This window comes from Dermochelys coriacea, chromosome 26 (genome assembly GCF_009764565.3).
Source record: "Dermochelys coriacea isolate rDerCor1 chromosome 26, rDerCor1.pri.v4, whole genome shotgun sequence".
Lineage (NCBI taxonomy): Eukaryota > Metazoa > Chordata > Testudines > Dermochelyidae > Dermochelys > Dermochelys coriacea.
The window spans coordinates 1,408,989-1,428,008 of NC_050093.1; the positions used below are offsets into that span (position 1 = coordinate 1,408,989).

Below are 19,020 nucleotides of genomic sequence, written 5' to 3' on the forward strand. Positions count from 1 at the left end.
TGAAACGACGAGCAGAGCTAGAGTAACTGAAGGACGTTGGTGGACATGCGACTCTCGTGGGAAGCTGCATCTCAATGGATCTGAAGACGAGGAGGCGGCAATAAGAAAGGATGATATAATTTTCTACTATATATCCCAATAGGCACTTCTCTCCCCTCACCTTCTGTTCTCCTTCCTCCCCACATCACTCCCCAATTTAGAAATGTATCTTACATACACTGCACTAACCTTCCCTCCCCTATCTACTTTGAAAGGCGTGTATTTTCTGTACAGTCAGTCATAAGAAGTTACGTTCTTTTATTCCTGTCTAGCAGAGTGCTTACTATCAGAACAATGTAAAATTAAAAAAGCAAAAAATTATTTTCAAACAATTGTACAAAAATAAACAAACTGAAATCTCTAGAAAAGACATATTATAGGTGTTATGATGATACTCACTCTCTAATATAGCCCACGAAAGCTTATGCTCAAATAAATTTGTTAGTCTCTAAGGTGCCACAAATACTCCTGTTCTTTTTTCTCTAATATGATAACACCCTGTTAAATAGAAAGATATGATTACTGTATTCCTGTACGTCTCTTTAAACAAAAAGAGCAGTTGTAACTATTGTTTTGTTTCTGATATTTACACAGCAAAGATATGTAAACTCGTTAAAAACTTTCTAAATTTAAAAAAAAAGTTAAAAAGACAAAATATTGATGTTTAATTAAATCAAAGGATCCTACTTTTTGGAGGACAGCTTGACATGAACTGTACATAAATTTGCATTAGACTGCTTCTACGCTCCTCCTTCAATATGCATTTCCTCCCACCACCCCAAACCCAGTTTACTCAGTACGAGTTTACTCCCCGTTTGATTTTAAAGGCTCATCCAGTAAAAGACAAAAAAATACACATATCCACCCCTATGTACAAGATAACCAGAGTTTATATGGCAGAAATCTCCTCAGGAAACAAAAACCAACTCTGGATTTGCTGAAAAAGTGGAGCATTTAATCCCGAAGCAATCCCTGAACAAAATAGTTGATTCTAGCACATACAGTCATCACATTTATTCAAACACGTAAAGAGTCTGACTAGCTACTATCTGAATTCCCCATACAATATTCAATAATATTCATACAATAAAGGTGCCACAAGTACTCCTTTTCTTTTAACTCATGTTAGCTAGTTCACAGGTCTGGGCAAACCTTAGGCTCCCCCACAAACTTTACTTTGACCTGCAATTTTCGTGTAAAAACTACAGACTACCTGGTCTCCCCAAGGATTTTACCCCATGCTAGCTAAGAACACACGACTTTCCCCTAATGAAAACAAAGCCTGAATGTTTCTCAGGAAGTGCTTAGGTGCCTTGGAGGACTGAGCCCCAATCTTGACACTTTCCAGCAGACAGATCACTTCCCAGTCACTACCCCTCACAAGAACTGTGCGAGTTGAAGCTCTATGAACAAGTGCAAGTGAACACTATATCTGCCCACTTGTTTTGAATTAGAGAGTTAACTGTGATAGGAAATAAAGGTTGTAGCTCAGAAATTAGTTACTCTCAACTATTTCATATATAAGAGGACTGTGAAAGGGTATAACTACTTTTATAGGTTTCAGAGTAGCAGCCGTGTTAGTCTGTATTTGCAAAAAGAAAAGGAGTACTTGTGGCACCTTAGAGACTAACAAATTTATTAGAGCATAAGCTTCGTGAGCTACAGCTCACTTCAGCTCACGAAAGCTTATGCTCTAATAAATTTGTTAGTCTCTAAGGTGCCACAAGTACTCCTTTTCTTTTAACTACTTTTATACTGTCTCTCCAATGTAAGTAATTTAATGGATAATTTTCTTATTTTTTTTTATAAAGCATCATAATTTGATTGTCTGCAGCACATTTTGCAGTCATCTGCAGCACTGCCTCTGTATTCTTCTAGTGATGTTGCTTCCTGCAATTGGATCAGGCTGTACTGTCAAGTCCAGGGGAGGGCAAACTATGGCCCGCGGGCCAAATCCAGCCCGTCAGGGCTTCCAATCTTGCTCCCAGGATTGCCAGCCCTTCCTACCCTGGCCCCATGCCGCTCCTGGAAGTGGCCAGCATGTCCGGCAGTGGCTCCTGGGGGTGGGGCAGGGCGGTTTCCCGTTCCCAGCCAATGGGAGCTGTGGGGGGCGGTGCCTCCAGGCGAGGACAGTGCACAGAGCCCTCTATCCCCCGCTCCCCAGGGGCCGCAAGGATGTGGTGCCGGCCGTCTCCAGGAGCAGCGTGGGGCAAGGGCAGGCAGGGAGCCTGCCTTAGCCCTTCTCTGCTCCACTGCCACCCCGGAGCTGCTCAAGGTAAGCGGCGCCAGGCTGGAGCCCGCATCCCGAACCCCTCCTGCAACCCAACCCCCTTCCCTGAGACCCCTAGCCCCCTGGACCCCAACCCCCTCCCACACTCTGCACCCCCTTCTGCACCAACCCTCTGCCCTGAGCCCCTTCCTGCATCCCACACCCCTTGCCCTGAGCCCCTTCCTGCACACCACACCCCCTCCCACACCCTGCACTCCCTCCCGCACCCCAGCCCCCTGCCCCAGCTCTACATTCATGGCCCTGCATACAATTTCCCCACCCAGATGTGGCCCTCAGGCCAAAACGTTTCCCCACTCCTGGTCTAGTCATTTGTACCACACTCCTCATCAAACCTAAGCACCTGTTTTGGTCATTCTTTCTTAAGTGTAATTTCAGTTGTGCCCACATTCCCAAGCAGAAGAGCAGTTGCACCCATTGCAATTATTTTGTCTCATTAATATTATCCTAATGACTTTTTCAATTAACCAGGCTCCAATGGCTAAGTGGAAGATGTGGGAGGGGAAGGTGAGCCACAAGAGGAACTTTGCAAGTGGTCCACCGTGTGTGAAAGTTTGAGAACCATTAATATATAGGTTTCAGAGTAGCAGCCGTGTTAGTCTATTCGCAAAAAGAAGAGGAGTACTTGTGGCACCTTAGAGACTAACAGCAAATGCATCCGATGAAGTGAGCTGTAGCTCACGAAAGCTTATGCTCTAATAAATTTGTTAGTCTCTAAGGTGCCACAAGTACTCCTTTTCTTTTTTCATTAATATATAGCACACAATCATATAAGCTCTGTACAGTTTTAAGGCAGCATTTTAAGTAGTTAGGGCCCACTGCTCCAGCAAGAAGATCTGTAGATGATAACTAGTATCATATGACTTCTTCCACCCCAGCCTTTAGAACCTAGACACATTTACAGATCTTTCTATGGTTTAATTGCAATCAAAACTACAATACAGCATCATATAGTCTGTGTCTACATTAGACGATATGCCCTGACTGTGACATACTGCCAGTGTCTCCCAACTTCTCCCCCGTTCCCTTCAAGTGGTGTTAAAGACCCTGGTGTGAACAAAAAGTCAGCTGAAGCTTTTCTATGATGGGCAACAACTAGCAGTTAAAACCAGATCGTTTTCCTAGCATAGGTCACATCAACTGTGTGATCCATTAGTTCAGGCTGCTGCTAGCCAAATCAGAGCAATAAAGGCAGGTAAAAAACTCACCCCACCTCTCCAAACAAAGAGATCAATAGATGCAGAGATTCTGTCACTGAGAGAAGACCCTACTCCTGGCAGCATCCCTGGATCCAGCAATGCAGTGGAAGGACCAGCAATAACTGTACTGCGTGACTCATGCACAGGGCTCCCCTTTTCCGGGAATCTTTTGGGTCCTGCTGTGTGGATTTATGTATTTAACTATGGGTGGATATATCACCACCTCTTAAAGGGAGAGAAGAGACTAGACTTTGACACCAGCTGATTTTGCTTGCTCCTTCGCATGGTTATTCTGAACTGTATGACACAGAAGACCTCCATTAACACTGCAGCAACTGGGTTTCCCTACTTCAAAGTATCCTACTGAATTTCCAATTCATAATACTGAGCCTTCTGGGAGAAAAAAATTTCATATGGAAGCACATGCAAAAACAAACAGCGTTGTTCAGATGTGCATTGGACTTGCTGTGGGAGTACCTCCAACCCAGGAATTAGCTCATTTACCATAAACTTGAATGACTCAGATACACAATAAATTAAACCTACCAACTCAGAAAACATCACAATTAGCAATAATAATGAGTTCTAACCTACTCAAGATTATTAAAACACATTTATAAAAAAAGATACCTATTACTGTAGTTCCTGGATGCATTAAATACTTAGAAATATAATTAATTACAGTGAGTAACAGGAAAGGTGAACCACACAATCCATTTTATGCTCATGCACAACAATCTTTTCCGTCAACAACATTAAAGCACTGTGGGGGCGGGGAAGGGGAGAGGCCTTATAATTTTACTGCATTCAAGGCCTTCTATGGGATTAGAATACAAAGAGTGTACTTCACAGCAGAAGCAAGTTTACATATTTCATGGCTTTGGGGAAATTAAGATGCTTCAGCTTCGTTTTGAAGATATTGCTTGGGCTCACTTACGTATTATTAGAGATTATACAAACCACATCCTCCTTAATGCAAATGCAAGCTGCGTGGGAGAGCTATACACAATCTAGGATGCAGACCCAGAATGCTGAGAGTTTAACCAGTGTTGTTGAGGAGCCTATGTGTCTCGTGGTCTTCAGCAAATGTGCGATCAGTCTACAGAAATGCACGTAGCATGCAGGACTGTGGTATGTGCGGAACAAGTCTACCGCCAAAGATTCGCCTGTTTCATTTAAAGTCACCAGCTTCCTGCAGCCATACTGATCCCCGAAGCTCACACTTCATAGGCTAGACTGTGCCTAACGCTTACGCAGTGCTGCTCTATCTTCAAAGCACTTTAGAAATAAGTCAGGTTCTCCCCGTGCCAGAAAGAGATTCTTCACTGTCCCCTGCCCTCAAACTTTAATTTTTTTATCCTAGACCAGAAATCTTGGGAGTCTTCCCTGACCCAAAACTTTATTATTTCTTGCAGTATTTTCCCTACTCATATTTTCCTCCTTCAGAAATAATGCTAATATCCATCTTTACCTCACTCCTGCTGAAATCCTGATCCATGCCTTAATTGGTAATAGTCTAGACTGTATACCATGCCTGCTTCTGGCCTTTCTTAATTCCTACGCTAATGTCCAGAAGGCACCAGATGACTACTCTCTTGTACAGGAAGTGGGACTCTTTGCCACCTTCCCTGGCTACCAAGCCATCTCTAAATCCAATTTTTTTTTTTTTTTAAGTTTTCTTCCTGGTTTTCATAACATACCAAGTACCTGCTCCACTGTCTCTGACCTTAGACAGTCACTCTCCAAACTCATTAATCTTAGGTTTCAGAGTAGCAGCCGTGTTAGTCTGTATTCGCAAAAAGAAAAGGAGGACTTGTGGCACCTTAGAGACTAACAAATTTATTAGAGCATAAGCTTTCGTGAGCTACAGCTCACTTCATTGGATGCATCCATTTCACTAATCTTAGACTCTCATCTCCCCCAAGCCCAACATACTAGTATTTCAAACAAATTAAGTATGGTGGCCATTTTTGGTTGCCAAAACAAACTAGACTTCATACAAGTTGAATCACAAGAGAGGATATACACCAAGATATTTAATGTTAACCACATAACTGAAAGTCCCATAAAGCTCAGGTAAAGCCGGCAGTTACGTTTTTCCAGTGTCAAACTACCATAAAGTAAATTTTCAAAGTTCCTTTTTAAAAAAAATAAAAATAAAAATAAAAAAAGCACTGAAAGATCCAATGTTAGCTATTTTTAAGTTTATTCTTCCTCCTTTTATTCCACTACAGGGGAAAACAACCTCTTATCCCCTGACTCTTCTGCTGAGTTCTGTCCCCATATGTGTTGCTGAGATGGAGGGAGCTCTCTAAGGCAGCTCAGCAATTTTCACGTGTTAAACAAGAGAATTCTCAGAACTGAAGATTGCAACTGCCAGGAAAATTCAGAGCATAAATGTTGAGATGCGCTTTGAAAATAACTTTTTAAATTGATAAAATATGTAGTTAGAAAGTCAGAATTGGTATAAGACTCTAAATATCAGGGAAAAAACTAAACCCTGAAAGTCAGAAACTCTAGTAAGCACAAGGCATAGCTCCTCTCCCATGCAATGTTAGAACATTTTATTACTATATTAGACTAATACTTGATCTTTCTAGGGATACAGGTAGGGAAAATAATGCCCAATATACATAACTGATGGCATTTACTAATTAACATACATCTTTTTGTGAAAATAGCTTCCTCAGTGACTAATCAGTTTCCGAGTGACGCTCCAACTTTCGTCTATTTATTGGGGTGTTTTCAAAATAATCATAGAATCATAGAATATCAGAATTGAAAGGGACCTCAGGAGGTCATCTAGTCCATCCCCCTGCTCAAAGCAGGGTCAATCCCCAATATTTGCCCCAGATCCCTAAATGGGCCCCTCAAGGATTGAACTCAAAACCCTTGGCAGCTGTGCCCCGGGAGTCCCCATGGTAGGGGTGCTTCTATCACAGAAAGCTCCCCCTTGACCAAAGTTTTAGGTGTCTACATGAAGTTCGATGTGTGTGTGGGGGGGAGGGGGGGCTTGCTTTACAAAATGCTCCCCTAGCCAGAGATTGGGGAGTGCCAACGGTGGGATTCTGATACATAGTGCTCCCCTAGCTGAGGATTTAGAAGTCTAGATACTAGGGTTTCCCTGGAGAGGGGAACTCCTGTCACTGAGGTCTCCCCTTTGCCTGAAGTCTGCATGCCGAAAGCACCTCCAGGTTGGGAGGTGTGACTGTAACAATTCAGTTCAATTTTATTAGACCACATATGACATTATGTCTTTTGCAAATACAAAAGAAACATACACAAACTAAAAAGGTGACATCCATGTCATACTATTAAAATATCAATCAGAACGCAATAAAAACTCTCTTCTTCAGCACAATGCTAAAAGGGCAAAAAACTGCCACCTATTTAATTACTAGCAGGGACTAAAATACTAAAAACATTACCTTTTGAGAGGATGATAAAGATTCTTTTTCATACCAAAGAAGAGGTAAAACCCAGGATACTCTCAGAATTCAGAAAACTCTATAATCCAGAAGATAATGAGGTAGATCAGCAGTTCTCAAACTGTAGGTTGCGACCAATGTTCCCTCTAATTTTTGACAGGTCGTGTGTGCAAAAAATTTCTTCTGTGCAAATTGTTGTGCTTCTGTGCAAATTTCTGTAAGTACAGTGTTTTGCCGCACGCGCAGGGTTTAGGATCTGTGTGCACACACACACGTGCGCAGCTTAGAGGGAACAGTGGTTGCGACCCTGCTTTAATGGGGTCACCAGGGCTAGCATTAGACTTGCTGAGGACCAGGGCTAAAACTGAAGCCCAAGGGCTTCACCCCTGTGTCACGGGCTCAGGTTACAAGCCCCCCGCCTGGGGCTGAAGCCCTTGGGCTTCGGCTTTGCTCCCCACACACACCCGGGGAGTTTTGGCTTTGACTGACACACACACACCTGTCCAAGGCAGCGCGGGCAGGCTCAGGTTTCTGTGTCCCCTCCTGGAGTCACATAGTAATTTTTGTTGTCGCGGTGCACTGAAGTTTGAGAACCCCAAGGCAGAGCGTCCAACGCTCCAGGTTTACATGGGAAAAAAATGCATCCGATGAAGTGAGCTGTAGCTCACGAAAGCTTATGCTCTAATAAATGTGTTAGTCTCTAAGGTGCCGCAAGTCCTCCTTTTCTTTTTGCGAATACAGACTAACACGGCTGCTACTCTGAAACATGGGAAAAAATGGAGATGTGAAGGATCTTTTCCACATCTGCCTTTAAGGACACCAGTTTCCCTGGTTTGAAAGCTTAACTGAGTACCTGCCTTACGTAAATGAGATTTTGACAACTCATTCAAATTGGGTTCAAAAACAAGGGGCCGTTTTCAAAGCGGAAAACCAAAAGGCACATCTGGAACCACGAATCACAGCTAGATCTTTTCGCTCGTATAACCCAAAGGCCTCCCCTTTGTCCAAGGGGTCTCCTGGGGTCCCCGCGCTCTCTGGGCCTGGGCCCTGCTGCCCAGAGCGCACCCCATGCCAAGGGCCGCAGGGCAGCCCCGGGAGCCAGGACCTCTACGAGATGCTCTGATCCCGGGGAAGAGGCAGGGGCAGGCGGCTGCCCCTGACACACGGCTTCGGAGCCCAGAGCACGGTCCGTGCTGGGGCCCCCCGGGGTTCAGGGCCCCTCTGGGCTGCGACCCCCGGGGGCGGGGGGGGGGGCTGCTGCCGCCCAGCACCGCCCCTTCCCCAGGCTGGGGACGCGATGCTGCGGGACCCCTGCGTGCGGGGAGCCCCGGGGGAGGCGCTGCCAGGGCCCCTGCCAGCCCCACCGCGGGCCCTTCCCGGGAGCCGCACTCACCCGGCCGCTCCGCCGGCAGGCCCGGCCCCGCGAGGAGCAGGAGGACGAGGCAGCTCCCCGCGGCCCGGGCCCGGGCCCGGGCCCAGGCCCAGGCCCAGGCCGTCCCCGTCCCCATCCCCGGCTCCAGCTCCAGCTCGGGCGGCTTCTGGCCTGGGGCAGCGGCCGCTCTGCGTCCTATGGAGCCTGCGCGGCGCGGCCCCCTCAGCCCGGCGCCAGCCGCCTCCTCCCGCCGGCCGGGGGTGGAGCCGGGGCGGGGACACCCCAGGGGCAGGGAGCTGGGGAGGGGCCACCCCAGGGGCAGGGGGTCGGGGCGGGGGAGGGGAGGGGAGGGGCAGGGAGCCGGGGCGGGGACACCCCAGGGGCGGGGGAGGGGACACCCCAGGGGCAGGGAGGGGCAGGGAGCTGGGGAGGGGACACCCCAGGGGCGGGGGAGGGGACACCCCAGGGGCAGGGAGCTGGGGAGGGGCCACCCCAGGGGCAGGGGGTCGGGGCGGGGGAGCCGGGGCGGGGACACCCCAGGGGCGGGGGAGGGGACACCCCAGGGGCAGGGAGGGGCAGGGAGCTGGGGAGGGGACACCCCAGGGGCGGGGGAGGGGACACCCCAGGGGCACGGAGCCGGGGCGGGGCCACCCCAGGGGCAGGGGGTCGGGGCGGGGGAGGGGAGGGGCAGGGAGCTGGGGAGGGGACACCCCAGGGGCGGGGGGGCGGGGGAGGGGCAGGGACACCCCAGGGGCAGGGGGTCGGGGCGGGGGAGCTGGGGCGGGGACACCCCAGGGGCAGGGAGCCGGAGCTGGGGCGGGGCACATCCTGGGGGACAGGGTGGATTACACTTGGTAATTTCAGAAACAAATCCCACAAATAAGTGTTGCACGTTTACCTGCCTATCTGTTGAAATTCAGACAGGTGAACTCCGGATAAGAGAAAATCAAAGAAAACTAAACTAAGTCTCAAAGTGTCAGGAAACAAATCGAGGCTCCTTGCTCACCTCTGCAAAACAATGCCTCCAACAAATGGTTTGCTCGACACAGGTAGAAGAACGGATGAATGCGTCTTCCTATGGCTCAGACTTCGGTATTATAACAAAACAAAAATCAAGGGATATGAGAAAAGCATTGAAGATGAAGACTTTGGGGGAAATTAGTAAATATGAAACTAGGACATGTTTAATTTCTGGGTTCTGGGATTTAAATACAGGTTGTCTGATGCCCTCGAAAGGGTGGGAGTCAGAAGCTGGAAATGTCTCAGGGAAGTGACGTTATGAAGGAAATATGTAAGTTAATAAAAGCGCAATGTGCATGTTGGACATATCGTTCCCCCCCACCCCACAGGAAACCATAGCCGGTGATAATATGGAACTAAACCACATGGCATAGTGACTCCTCTACACAGGCAGGTTTTACCATGCCATAAAACGAGAGCTGTCCCTTGCACTATAACCTAGTATAAAGAAAAGGAGGACTTGTGGCACCTTAGAGACTAACAAATGTATTAGAGCATAAGCTTTCGTGAGCTACAGCTCACTTCATCGGATGCATTTGGTGGAAAAAACAGAGGGGAGATCTTTTTGCAAATACAGACTAACACGGCTGCTACTCTGAAACCTATAACCTAGTATGTTTGCTAGCTTTCCTGGACCTTATGTAAGACCCTGACTAACAGCTCAATGTTAAACATTTCTTATTGGTTATGTTTTCTCCCAAAGTGGCTACTATAATTGATTTATTCAGGGGATATTATCTGACACCTTTGAGAGAAAACAATACCCCCTGTCTGCTTTACTATAGTGGGTAACATCCTGGTTATTGGTTGTAGAGCAAGAGACTCCAGCCTTAAGCCTCAAACCTAAGTGATGGCCCAGGAGACCTGAGGATCCAGTGAGGGCACAAGGATGAAAGCATTATTAGATAATTGGATCCTTCACATCCCACAATTGTGATTTTATAAATACTTTAAAGAAAACCTAAGGAAAAAAAACATTTGTATTTCAAATCCCCATTACTGGGTAAAGTGGGGCACTCTCCTGTATGTTCTTAAAAATATTTTTTTACATGAAATGTTAGGTCTTTGGTTTTCTTGGAGGACCAGAAATTAATTAAATCCCTAGCAGAAGCTGTTGCTAGGAAACACCATCAAGGCATGAAGAACACCTATGGCAGAAGAACAGACAGCAGCATATAGTCACGAACATTGACCCTGATGCTGCAGTCATTAATGTGTAATTTAATTGATAAAATAACACAGGAGAGGGGCTAAGGCTTGCCTCTTCACATTCATTAATCAGAAGGATCCTGGCTTTTATTAGATAAACAGTTCTCCATGAGGCAGCCTAGGGAAACTTAGGTGCAAGTATGTTTTAAAACCAGTATGACCTCTCATCATCCTCAAAAAATGGTGATCCATCAGCTAGGTTCAGCTGAGGGATTGAAGTAGGGAGAGGTAGGGCAGGGAGGAAATTAGGGTCCTCTCTACTTTGACACCTCTTGTAAGAAAGCTGTAGAAAGAGTAAGAAAAGGCACATCACAGAAGTTCCAATGATTATAGCTAAGAAGTAAAGCTATTTTATTTTCTGATGAACAGATGGTTCAATGGGAAGCATGCTTCTTTTGGGGTCACTATCTCAACATGGTAGCAGGGGTGCTGTAAGGTGGTGGTCGTATTTATTTACCAACGGTTGCAGTGAAGGATTTGCCTTCACTGGAAATCTTTCCATCACTATTGGTTGTTTATATAAAAAAATATTCTTGAGTTCAACCAGAACTACTGGACTTGAAGCAAGAATTAATTCAGGGAAGTCCTATAGCTAATGTTATGTAGGGAGTCAGACTTGCCAGGGGTTCTTGCAACAAATTTTTTGGTGGCCTCAGAGTGCAGCCACCAACTCTTGTAGGTGGCCACACTGACACTTTTTCCTACAATTATTTATTTTACCTAAAGTTAATAAAATAATATGCACGTATATACATCCAAATCATTGTAATTTATTAATGTAAGGGTTTTTTTTGGGGGGGGGGGTTGCAAACAATAATAAAAATCACGCAGTTATCTCTATTCTTTACTGGACCTAACAGAATAGAAACACAAATAAGGTGCTTTGCACGTTCTTGTCTTTTTTATTATTGTTTCTTTTGCTTTATGGTAAAAGAGATTGTCTGTATAATAATTCTGAAGTAAATTTAAAAATGCTTTGACATAATAGAAGTCCATATAATAATGAAAAACATATCTTGGTGGCTTAGGTCTGGGGAGGGGACGCACGGCTGCGGCTGGCCTGGGGCTCCTCTGGGCAGGTGGGGGGCTCAGGGCTTCAGCCGGCCCAGAGCTCCTCTGGACGAGCGGGGGGCACGGGGAAAGCACACCAGGTTTTGGCCAGCCTGGGGCTCCTCCAGGCAGGTGGGGGGGGTCCATGGGGTTACAGCCAGCCCGGGGCTCCTCCGGCCACAGGGGTAGGGTGCTCAGTGATTCTCTGGGCAGGGGGCTTGTGGCTCCAGGCGCAGGGGGTCTTGGGGCTCCAGCTACTGGGAGGGGAGCATGGGCAGAAGGAGTGGAGTGGGGGTAGCCTCCCCAAAGGAGGGGTCCACCTGCTACCCATGCCCCCACTGCTCACCTCCTCACCCCCCCGCCCGCCTCCTGTGTCCCTCCTCACTCCCCTGCCACAGACACCCCCCGCCCGCCTCATCTCTCCCCTGCTTGCAGCAAGAACCCCTGGCCCACCTCATCACCCTGCTGCTGGCTCGCTGCTTGCTTCCTCACCCCCTCAGCCTCCCTGCTGCTCACCTCCTCACTCCCCCACTCACAGCCAGCCCACTGCCCACCTCCTCACCCTGCTGCTGGCTTGCCACTCACCTCCTCAGTCCCCCACCAGACCCCCCCCACCTGCTGCTCACCTCGTCACTCGCCTTCTCACCCCCTTCCTCGCTGCCTCACCTTGCTCCTTAAGCATTGTGTGTCCCATCCGTGTCTCCAGAGAGGCTGCACATGCAGGAGCAACAGGGATGAAGGGGAGGGGCTGATGCTCCCCCCCTACCCAGGAAACTGCCGTGGCCCCAGGGAAACCCCTGGTGTCCCCATTTGAGAAACAGTGCACTAACTGATCACAATGGTCTTCTGGCCTTAACATCTATAACTCTGTACTTGAATATCTTGGGTACCAGCCTAGAAGAGATATCAAGGACCCACTGAAAGCCCCAAGTCACAGCAAGACTCGGGCTCTGAAGACCCCAGCTGGGCCCCAGGATCAGGGTCCTGGGTGAATGCTATTGACCCAAGTCAAGCTGCTTTGCTTGGCGTGTGGATGGAAAGAGCTTGGGGCTGAAACCTGCCCCACTGTATAGTGCAGACACGACCTAAGGCAACAACCACTCCGCTCACCCAGAGCTTGTGGCCTTTCCCCGCCCCCTCCTCACCCATTGGTCGCCAGGGCCGGAGGAGGAACCAATCGTGTTACCGTGTGCAGTAGTACCGCCCCTCTCCGCCAGCCAACCCACCTTGCTCATGCCTGTCGCTGATTGGCCGGTAATGTGCGGATCTATTGGTGGAGTGGACTATTCGTCTCGAGATCCCGCCTCCTCGGCAACACTCAGGACTCCCATTGGGCGGGCGGAGGTAGGTTGTGCTCTCTCCGGTGTGGCCTAGCCGGCGTGGTTTTTGGCGGTGTTTCCTAGCGGCGCAGGCCGGGTGGGGGCGCTGGGGCGGCGGGCAGGGCGGGCAGGATGGTGCCGGGGGTCGGGTGGCCGGTGAGTTACGTGCTGCTGTGCGGGCAAGCAGCGCTGCTGCTGGGGAACCTGCTGCTGCTGCAGGGCGTGTCCCGGAGCCACCAGCACAACGCGACCGGGGCGGAGAGCGGGGAGGCCGAGCCCGAGCAGCCCGCGGGCAGCCCGGCCCCCGCCTGTGACTACGGGGACCCGCAGGCGCCGCTTGTGCTCTGCACCTACCTGTGAGCGGGGGAGGGCAGCGGGCTGCTGGGGGAGTGATGAGGGAAGGGGGGGACAAAGTGGGGAGCGGGAGGAGTGATGGGGGGCTGGGGGCGGAGGAAGAACAATGTGGGGTAAGGAGAGGGCTGGGGAATGATGTGGTGCTAAGGCGCAGCGGAAAGGGCAATGCGAGGAGCTGGTCTGGTGCTGAGAACAGGGCTCTACTGGGCAAAGAGCCTCCTGCACAGTGGTCAGCAGAAAGGGGCATTCAGAAAGGGATGACAAAGTGGGATGCATGCAGGGAAGACAAGTGACAGACTGGGATAGATGGGGTGATGACAGGAAATGGGGCACATACAAGAACGGGTGACAGGGCTAGGCGAAGGGGAAGATAGGGGACCTCTTATGAATTACCTTATTCTCCCTCTCCCCCGCTTTCAACTGTGTGAACATGATGGGTTTTGATCATTTACAGGCCAGAGGAATTCATTGAATGTGAGGATCCAGTAGACCATGGTGGAAATATTACTGCTCAGCGAGAATTGGGTTACGGATGTGTTAAGGTGGGCTGAAAAAAAGATGATTTTGTAACTTCTCAGAGAGTATTCACACACTGGGGTGGTCTTGGAGACCCTTAGCCTGAACAGAACTTCTCCTAAGAAGCAGTGGGTGGTTTGTAATAATTGCACACCACAAGTGCTATGCCAGCCTAAGGGAATAGAATACCTCCCCCAAGAGCTTTCTGCTGTAGTTCTGCAGCCAGTGCATTTGGAGATGTGCTTCTCCCTCACCCACAGAAGTTTATGGCTTGTGGAAGTTCCCCTCTCCTGGCAGAAGCAATATTCAGGACATGAAAGGAAAAGGTTTCCAAGGCACTTGCTCTTCCTGATCATGGAACTCTTAGGGAAGAGGTAAAGGTGCAGGGTCCACTTTTCTATCCCACAAGCAGTTTTGTGAGGGTGAAAACTACTCTTTTTTCTTTCTCATCCCTCCACGGTAATCTGCTCTGCTTCCCATGGGGAAAGCAACAGCATTAAAGCACTTGAGGTTTTTCAGTTAGCTGATATACAAGGTGATACATTGTGGACTACTGGCCACTAGAGTACAGTTAAGTCTTTGTCCACTGACAGAGAATTCACAGTGATATGAGTGTGTGGGGAGAAGCGTAGAGTGTATATTAATGAAACTTGCAGATCATACTAAACTCAGAGGAGTTATAAACACCAGTGAGGACAAAAATAACGTAGTGACTGAACAAGACTGCAGGCATTTACTGAACCAACAATAAGTATTAGACACTTAGTACTGAGGGCCCTCTCCCCTTTTACTTTGTGATAAGAAAATATCCTTTTAACTGGCCTTTTTCTCCCTCCCTCAGGTAAATAATTTCTCAATTGTGTGTGTGATTTGTTTCCCCTCTGACAGTTTGGTGGCCAAGCCTATAGTGACGTAGACCACACTCCAGTGCAGTGCAAAGCACTAGATGGTATTGAGTGTGCAGATCCTCGGACTTTTCTACGAGGGAATAAACCATGTATAAAGTAAGGTTTATTTCCTTCAGAAATGTACTACATTTTGGAAGATTGGGTTGATAGCTAAGACATCATTGTAACTTGCTGCTTCAGCTGTTGGCTGGGTTGTTGTAACTTTGTATGTATTTTTATCCTTCCTTTACTTAATGGATTTTCTGCCTGCCTCAAGATACCGTGGGAACTCTGTTGTGTTTTATTGGATAGCGTTGTTCAGTGGCCCATAGTTTCATAAGAGTTAATATGTAAATTCCCCCAAAGTCCATTAGAGGGAGCCACACTGTAAAAATTGAGTTAGTTGACACAGCAAAGGCTCAAGTTGATGAAGGGTTTTTTTTTTTTCCCTCCTTTCCTCAAATGAAACTGTATGTGAAGTTTTAATTTATTCATTCTTCATTTATTGTAGGTACACTGGCCACTACTTTATAACCACTTTACTCTACTCCTTCTTCCTGGGTTGTTTTGGAGTGGATCGATTCTGTCTGGGCCATACAGGGACAGCAGTGGGAAAACTACTAACTCTTGGAGGACTTGGTATCTGGTGGTTTGTTGACCTTATTCTCCTTATTACTGGAGGGTTGATGCCTAGTGATGGCAGCAACTGGTGCACGACTTACTGAACAAAAAAAATACTATTTGAGAACTGACAGCAGGAGAAGTTAATGTGGTATCTGTCCCTCTACGACTGGTTACAATTGTTCTGCAGTGTCAGAACAGCCTGTTTTTCTGCATTTTTTTTATTTTGTATAAATATATTCTGGATTTGCAAAGTGAATGCAGTTGCAGAACAATGCTATGCCTAACTTCTTTGTACATCCCTCAAATTTCATTTACAAAGAAAACTACTCACTGTATATTCTTCCTATTAATTGGGCAATTTTTCCCCCAGAATAACAGATTTGAAACTGCAGTTAAGTATTGTACCTTTCCTTTGGATGTTCACTTTCATGCTAATGTTTCAAGATAGCATGCGCTGAAGTGCTTTTTTTAGCCTCTTCACTACAAAGTGTAGCTGTTCCCATTACAGAAGATTTCAGAGGTTCACTGAATTATAGAAGTACATGATGAAATTTTCCTTAATGACAAACATCAGTGTGCTGTGGAAGTGATCACTTACTTAACTCAAAAAGAAAAGAGTACTTGTGGCACCTTAGAGACTAACAAATTTATTAGAGCATAAGCTTTCGTGAGCTACAGCTCACTTCATCGGATGCATTTGGTGGAAAAAACAGAGGAGAGATTTATATACACACACACACAGAGAACATGAAACAATGGGTTTATCATACACACTGTAAGGAGAGTGATCACTTAAGATAAGCCATCACCAGCAGCAGGGGGGGGAAAGGAGGAAAACCTTTCATGGTGACAAGCAAGGTAGGCTAATTCCAGCAGTTAACAAGAATATCAGAGGAACAGTGGGGGGTGGGGTGGGAGGGAGAAATACCATGGGGAAATAGTTTTACTTTGTGTAATGACTCATCCATTCCCAGTCTCTATTCAAGCCTAAGTTAATTGTATCCAGTTTGCAAATTAATTCCAATTCAGCAGTCTCTCGTTGGAGTCTGTTTTTGAAGCTTTTTTGTTGAAGTATAGCCACTCTCAGGTCTGTGATCGAGTGACCGGAGAGATTGAAGTGTTCTCCAACTGGTTTTTGAATGTTATAATTCTTGACGTCTGATTTGTGTCCATTCATTCTTTTACGTAGAGACTGTCCAGTTTGGCCAATGTACATGACAGAGGGGCATTGCTGGCACATGATGGCATATATCACATTGGTAGATGCGCAGGTGAACGAGCCTCTGATAGCGTGGCTGATGTGATTAGGCCCTATGATGGTATCCCCTGAATAGATATGTGGACAGAGTTGGCAACGGGCTTTGTTGCAAGGATAGGTTCCTGGGTTAGTGGTTCTGTTGTGTGGTGTGTGGTTGCTGGTGAGTATTTGCTTCAGATTGGGGGGCTGTCTGTAAGCAAGGACTAGTCTGTCTCCCAAGATCTGTGAGAGCGATGGGTCGTCCTTCAGGATAGGTTGTAGATCCTTGATGATACGTTGGAGAGGTTTTAGTTGGGGGGCTGAAGGTGATGGCTAATGGCGTTCTGTTGTTTTCTTTGTTGGGCCTGTCCTGTAGTAGGTGACTTCTGGGTACTCTTCTAGCTCTGTCAATCTGTTTCTTCACTTCAGCAGGTGGGTACTGTAGTTGTAGGAATGCATGATAGAGATCTTGTAGGTGTTTGTCTCTGTCTGAGGGGTTGGAGCAAATGCGGTTATATCGTAGAGCTTGGCTGTAGACAATGGATCGAGTGGTATGATCTGGATGAAAGCTAGAGGCATGTAGGTAGGAATAGCGGTCTGTAGGTTTCCGATATAGGGTGGTGTTTATGTGACCATCGCTTATTAGCACCGTAGTGTCCAGGAAGTGGATCTCCTGTGTGGACTGGTCCAGGCTGAGGTTGATGGTGGGATGGAAATTGTTGAAATCATGGTGGAATTCCTCAAGAGCTTCTTTTCCATGGGTCCAGATGATGAAGATGTCATCAATGTAGCGCAAGTAGAGTAGGGGCATTAGGGGACGAGAGCTGAGGAAGCGTTGTTCTAAGTCAGCCATAAAAATGTTGGCATACTGTGGGGCCATGCGGGTACCCATCGCAGTGCCGCTGATTTGAAGGTATACATTGTCACCAAATGTGAAATAGTTATGGGTCAGGACAAAGTCACAAAGTTCAGCCATCAGGTTAGCCGTGACATTATCGGGGATACTGTTCCTGACGGCTTGTAGTCCATCTTTGTGTGGAATGTCGGTGTAGAGGCTTCTACATCCATAGTGGCTAGGATGGTGTTTTTAGGAAGATCACCAATGGACTGTAGTTTCCTCAGGAAGTCAGTGGTATCTCGAAGATAGCTGGGAGTGCTGGTAACGAAGGGCCTGAGGAGGGAGTCTACATAGCCAGACAATCCTGCTGTCAGGGTGCCAATGCCTGAGATGATGGGGCGTCCAGGATTTCCAGGTTTATGGATCTTGGGTAGCAGATAGAATACCCCAGGTCGGGGCTCCAGGGGTGTGTCTGTGCGGATTTGTTCTTGTGCTTTTTCAGGGAGTTTCTTGAGCAAATGCTGTAGTTTCTTTTGGTAACTCTCAGTGGGATCAGAGGGTAATGGCTTGTAGAAAGTGGTGTTGGAGAGCTGCCTAGTAGCCTCTTGTTCATACTCCGACCTATTCATGATGACGACAGCACCTCCTTTGTCAGCCTTTTTGATTATGATGTCAGAGTTGTTTCTGAGGCTGTGGATGGCACTGTGTTCTGCATGGCTGAGGTTATGGGGTAAGCGATGCTGCTTTTCCACAATTTCAGCTTGTGCACGTCGGCGGAAGCAGTCTATGTAGAAATCCAGGCTGCTGTTTCTTAACTCAGTGATGTGTGTAAATGGGAGAAGCTTTGAGCAGCACAACTCTAACTTTTTGAACATTGGTTCCTATGCCTTATACACTGCATTGTACAAGAATACTTTAGACCGGTGAACCTTCTTGCCTTCGTAAAAGGTGTAGCATCTACAAGCACAGAAAGTCAAGCAAATGTCTTAAAATAAAAAGTGTGTGGAAAAACAGGTGCTGCTGCACTTAGTTGCTGTAGGGGGTGTCAGTCTGTTCAACCTTCTCTGCAAAGCTCCACTCGCCCTAGTTTAAGGTTCATTAGCTGTAGGGTAAAAATAGCTAAGGAGACTTTTTGCGTGTGTGGGAAGCTGGACTGAAATTAACTATTAAAGCCACTGGAATTAAAGGGAGGAATTGAGGTCATTGGTATATGTGAATGAATTTGCTGTGCTTTTTGACTTGTGCTAAACAAGGTGAAGGAAAGGTAGAACTGTGAGATAAGTTATAGAAATCCACTGCACAAATACAAGCACTGATTTGTAAATTTTGGCTAGGGTCAGCTTCACCAACTGCAGTGGTAACAAACTTTTGGCATTGATTTCTAGGGGAAGCTGCAGCAGGCTTTCTATGCAAGTGTGTGTGCTCTGAAGACAGCTATAGAATTCCACTCATTTTCAAGGATTAGAGGGGAAGGGGAGGAATATACTAAGGACAAAAACAAAAAAGTGTACTTATGGCACCTTAGAGACTAATGAATTTATTTGAGCATAAGCTTTTGTAAGCTACAGCTCACTTATCTGATGAAGTGAGCTGTAGCTCACGAAAGCTTATGCTCAAATAAATTAGTCTCTAAGGTGCCAC

At 47.2% G+C, this 19,020-nt stretch overlaps 2 protein-coding genes across 2 annotated transcripts in view; one reads left to right on the forward strand and one right to left on the reverse strand.

Annotated features, from left to right (window-relative positions):
* Window positions 1-8,572, reverse strand: part of ADAM9 (ADAM metallopeptidase domain 9) — a 51,272-nt gene extending 42,700 nt beyond the window's left edge. Inside the window, 1 exon segment of the mRNA XM_043503126.1 lies at window positions 8,347-8,572. Within this exon segment, the coding sequence (XP_043359061.1) occupies window positions 8,347-8,461 (115 nt within the window). The 5' untranslated portion in view covers window positions 8,462-8,572.
* A 4,442-nt stretch (window positions 8,573-13,014) lies between these two features.
* On the forward strand, window positions 13,015-15,809 carry TM2D2 (TM2 domain containing 2). Its single transcript, XM_038384810.2, has 4 exons — window positions 13,015-13,279; window positions 13,732-13,819; window positions 14,682-14,797; window positions 15,192-15,809. The coding sequence occupies exons 1-4, from the start codon at window positions 13,056-13,058 to the stop codon at window positions 15,403-15,405; spliced, it is 642 nt and encodes a 213-aa protein (XP_038240738.1). The 5' UTR covers window positions 13,015-13,055; the 3' UTR covers window positions 15,406-15,809.
* The last annotated feature ends 3,211 nt before the right edge of the window (window positions 15,810-19,020 follow it).

What these genes read in the sequence shown, in the direction of transcription:
- TM2D2 (XM_038384810.2), top strand. Translation starts at nt 13,056, where the DNA reads ATGGTGCCGGGGGTCGGGTGGCCGGTGAGTTACGTGCTGCTGTGCGGG. An exon ending in TGGGTTACGGATGTGTTAAG is followed by an intron (nt 13,820 to 14,681) that starts GTGGGCTGAAAA and finishes CCCCTCTGACAG; the next exon opens with TTTGGTGGCCAAGCCTATAG. An exon ending in GGGAATAAACCATGTATAAA is followed by an intron (nt 14,798 to 15,191) that starts GTAAGGTTTATT and finishes CATTTATTGTAG; the next exon opens with GTACACTGGCCACTACTTTA.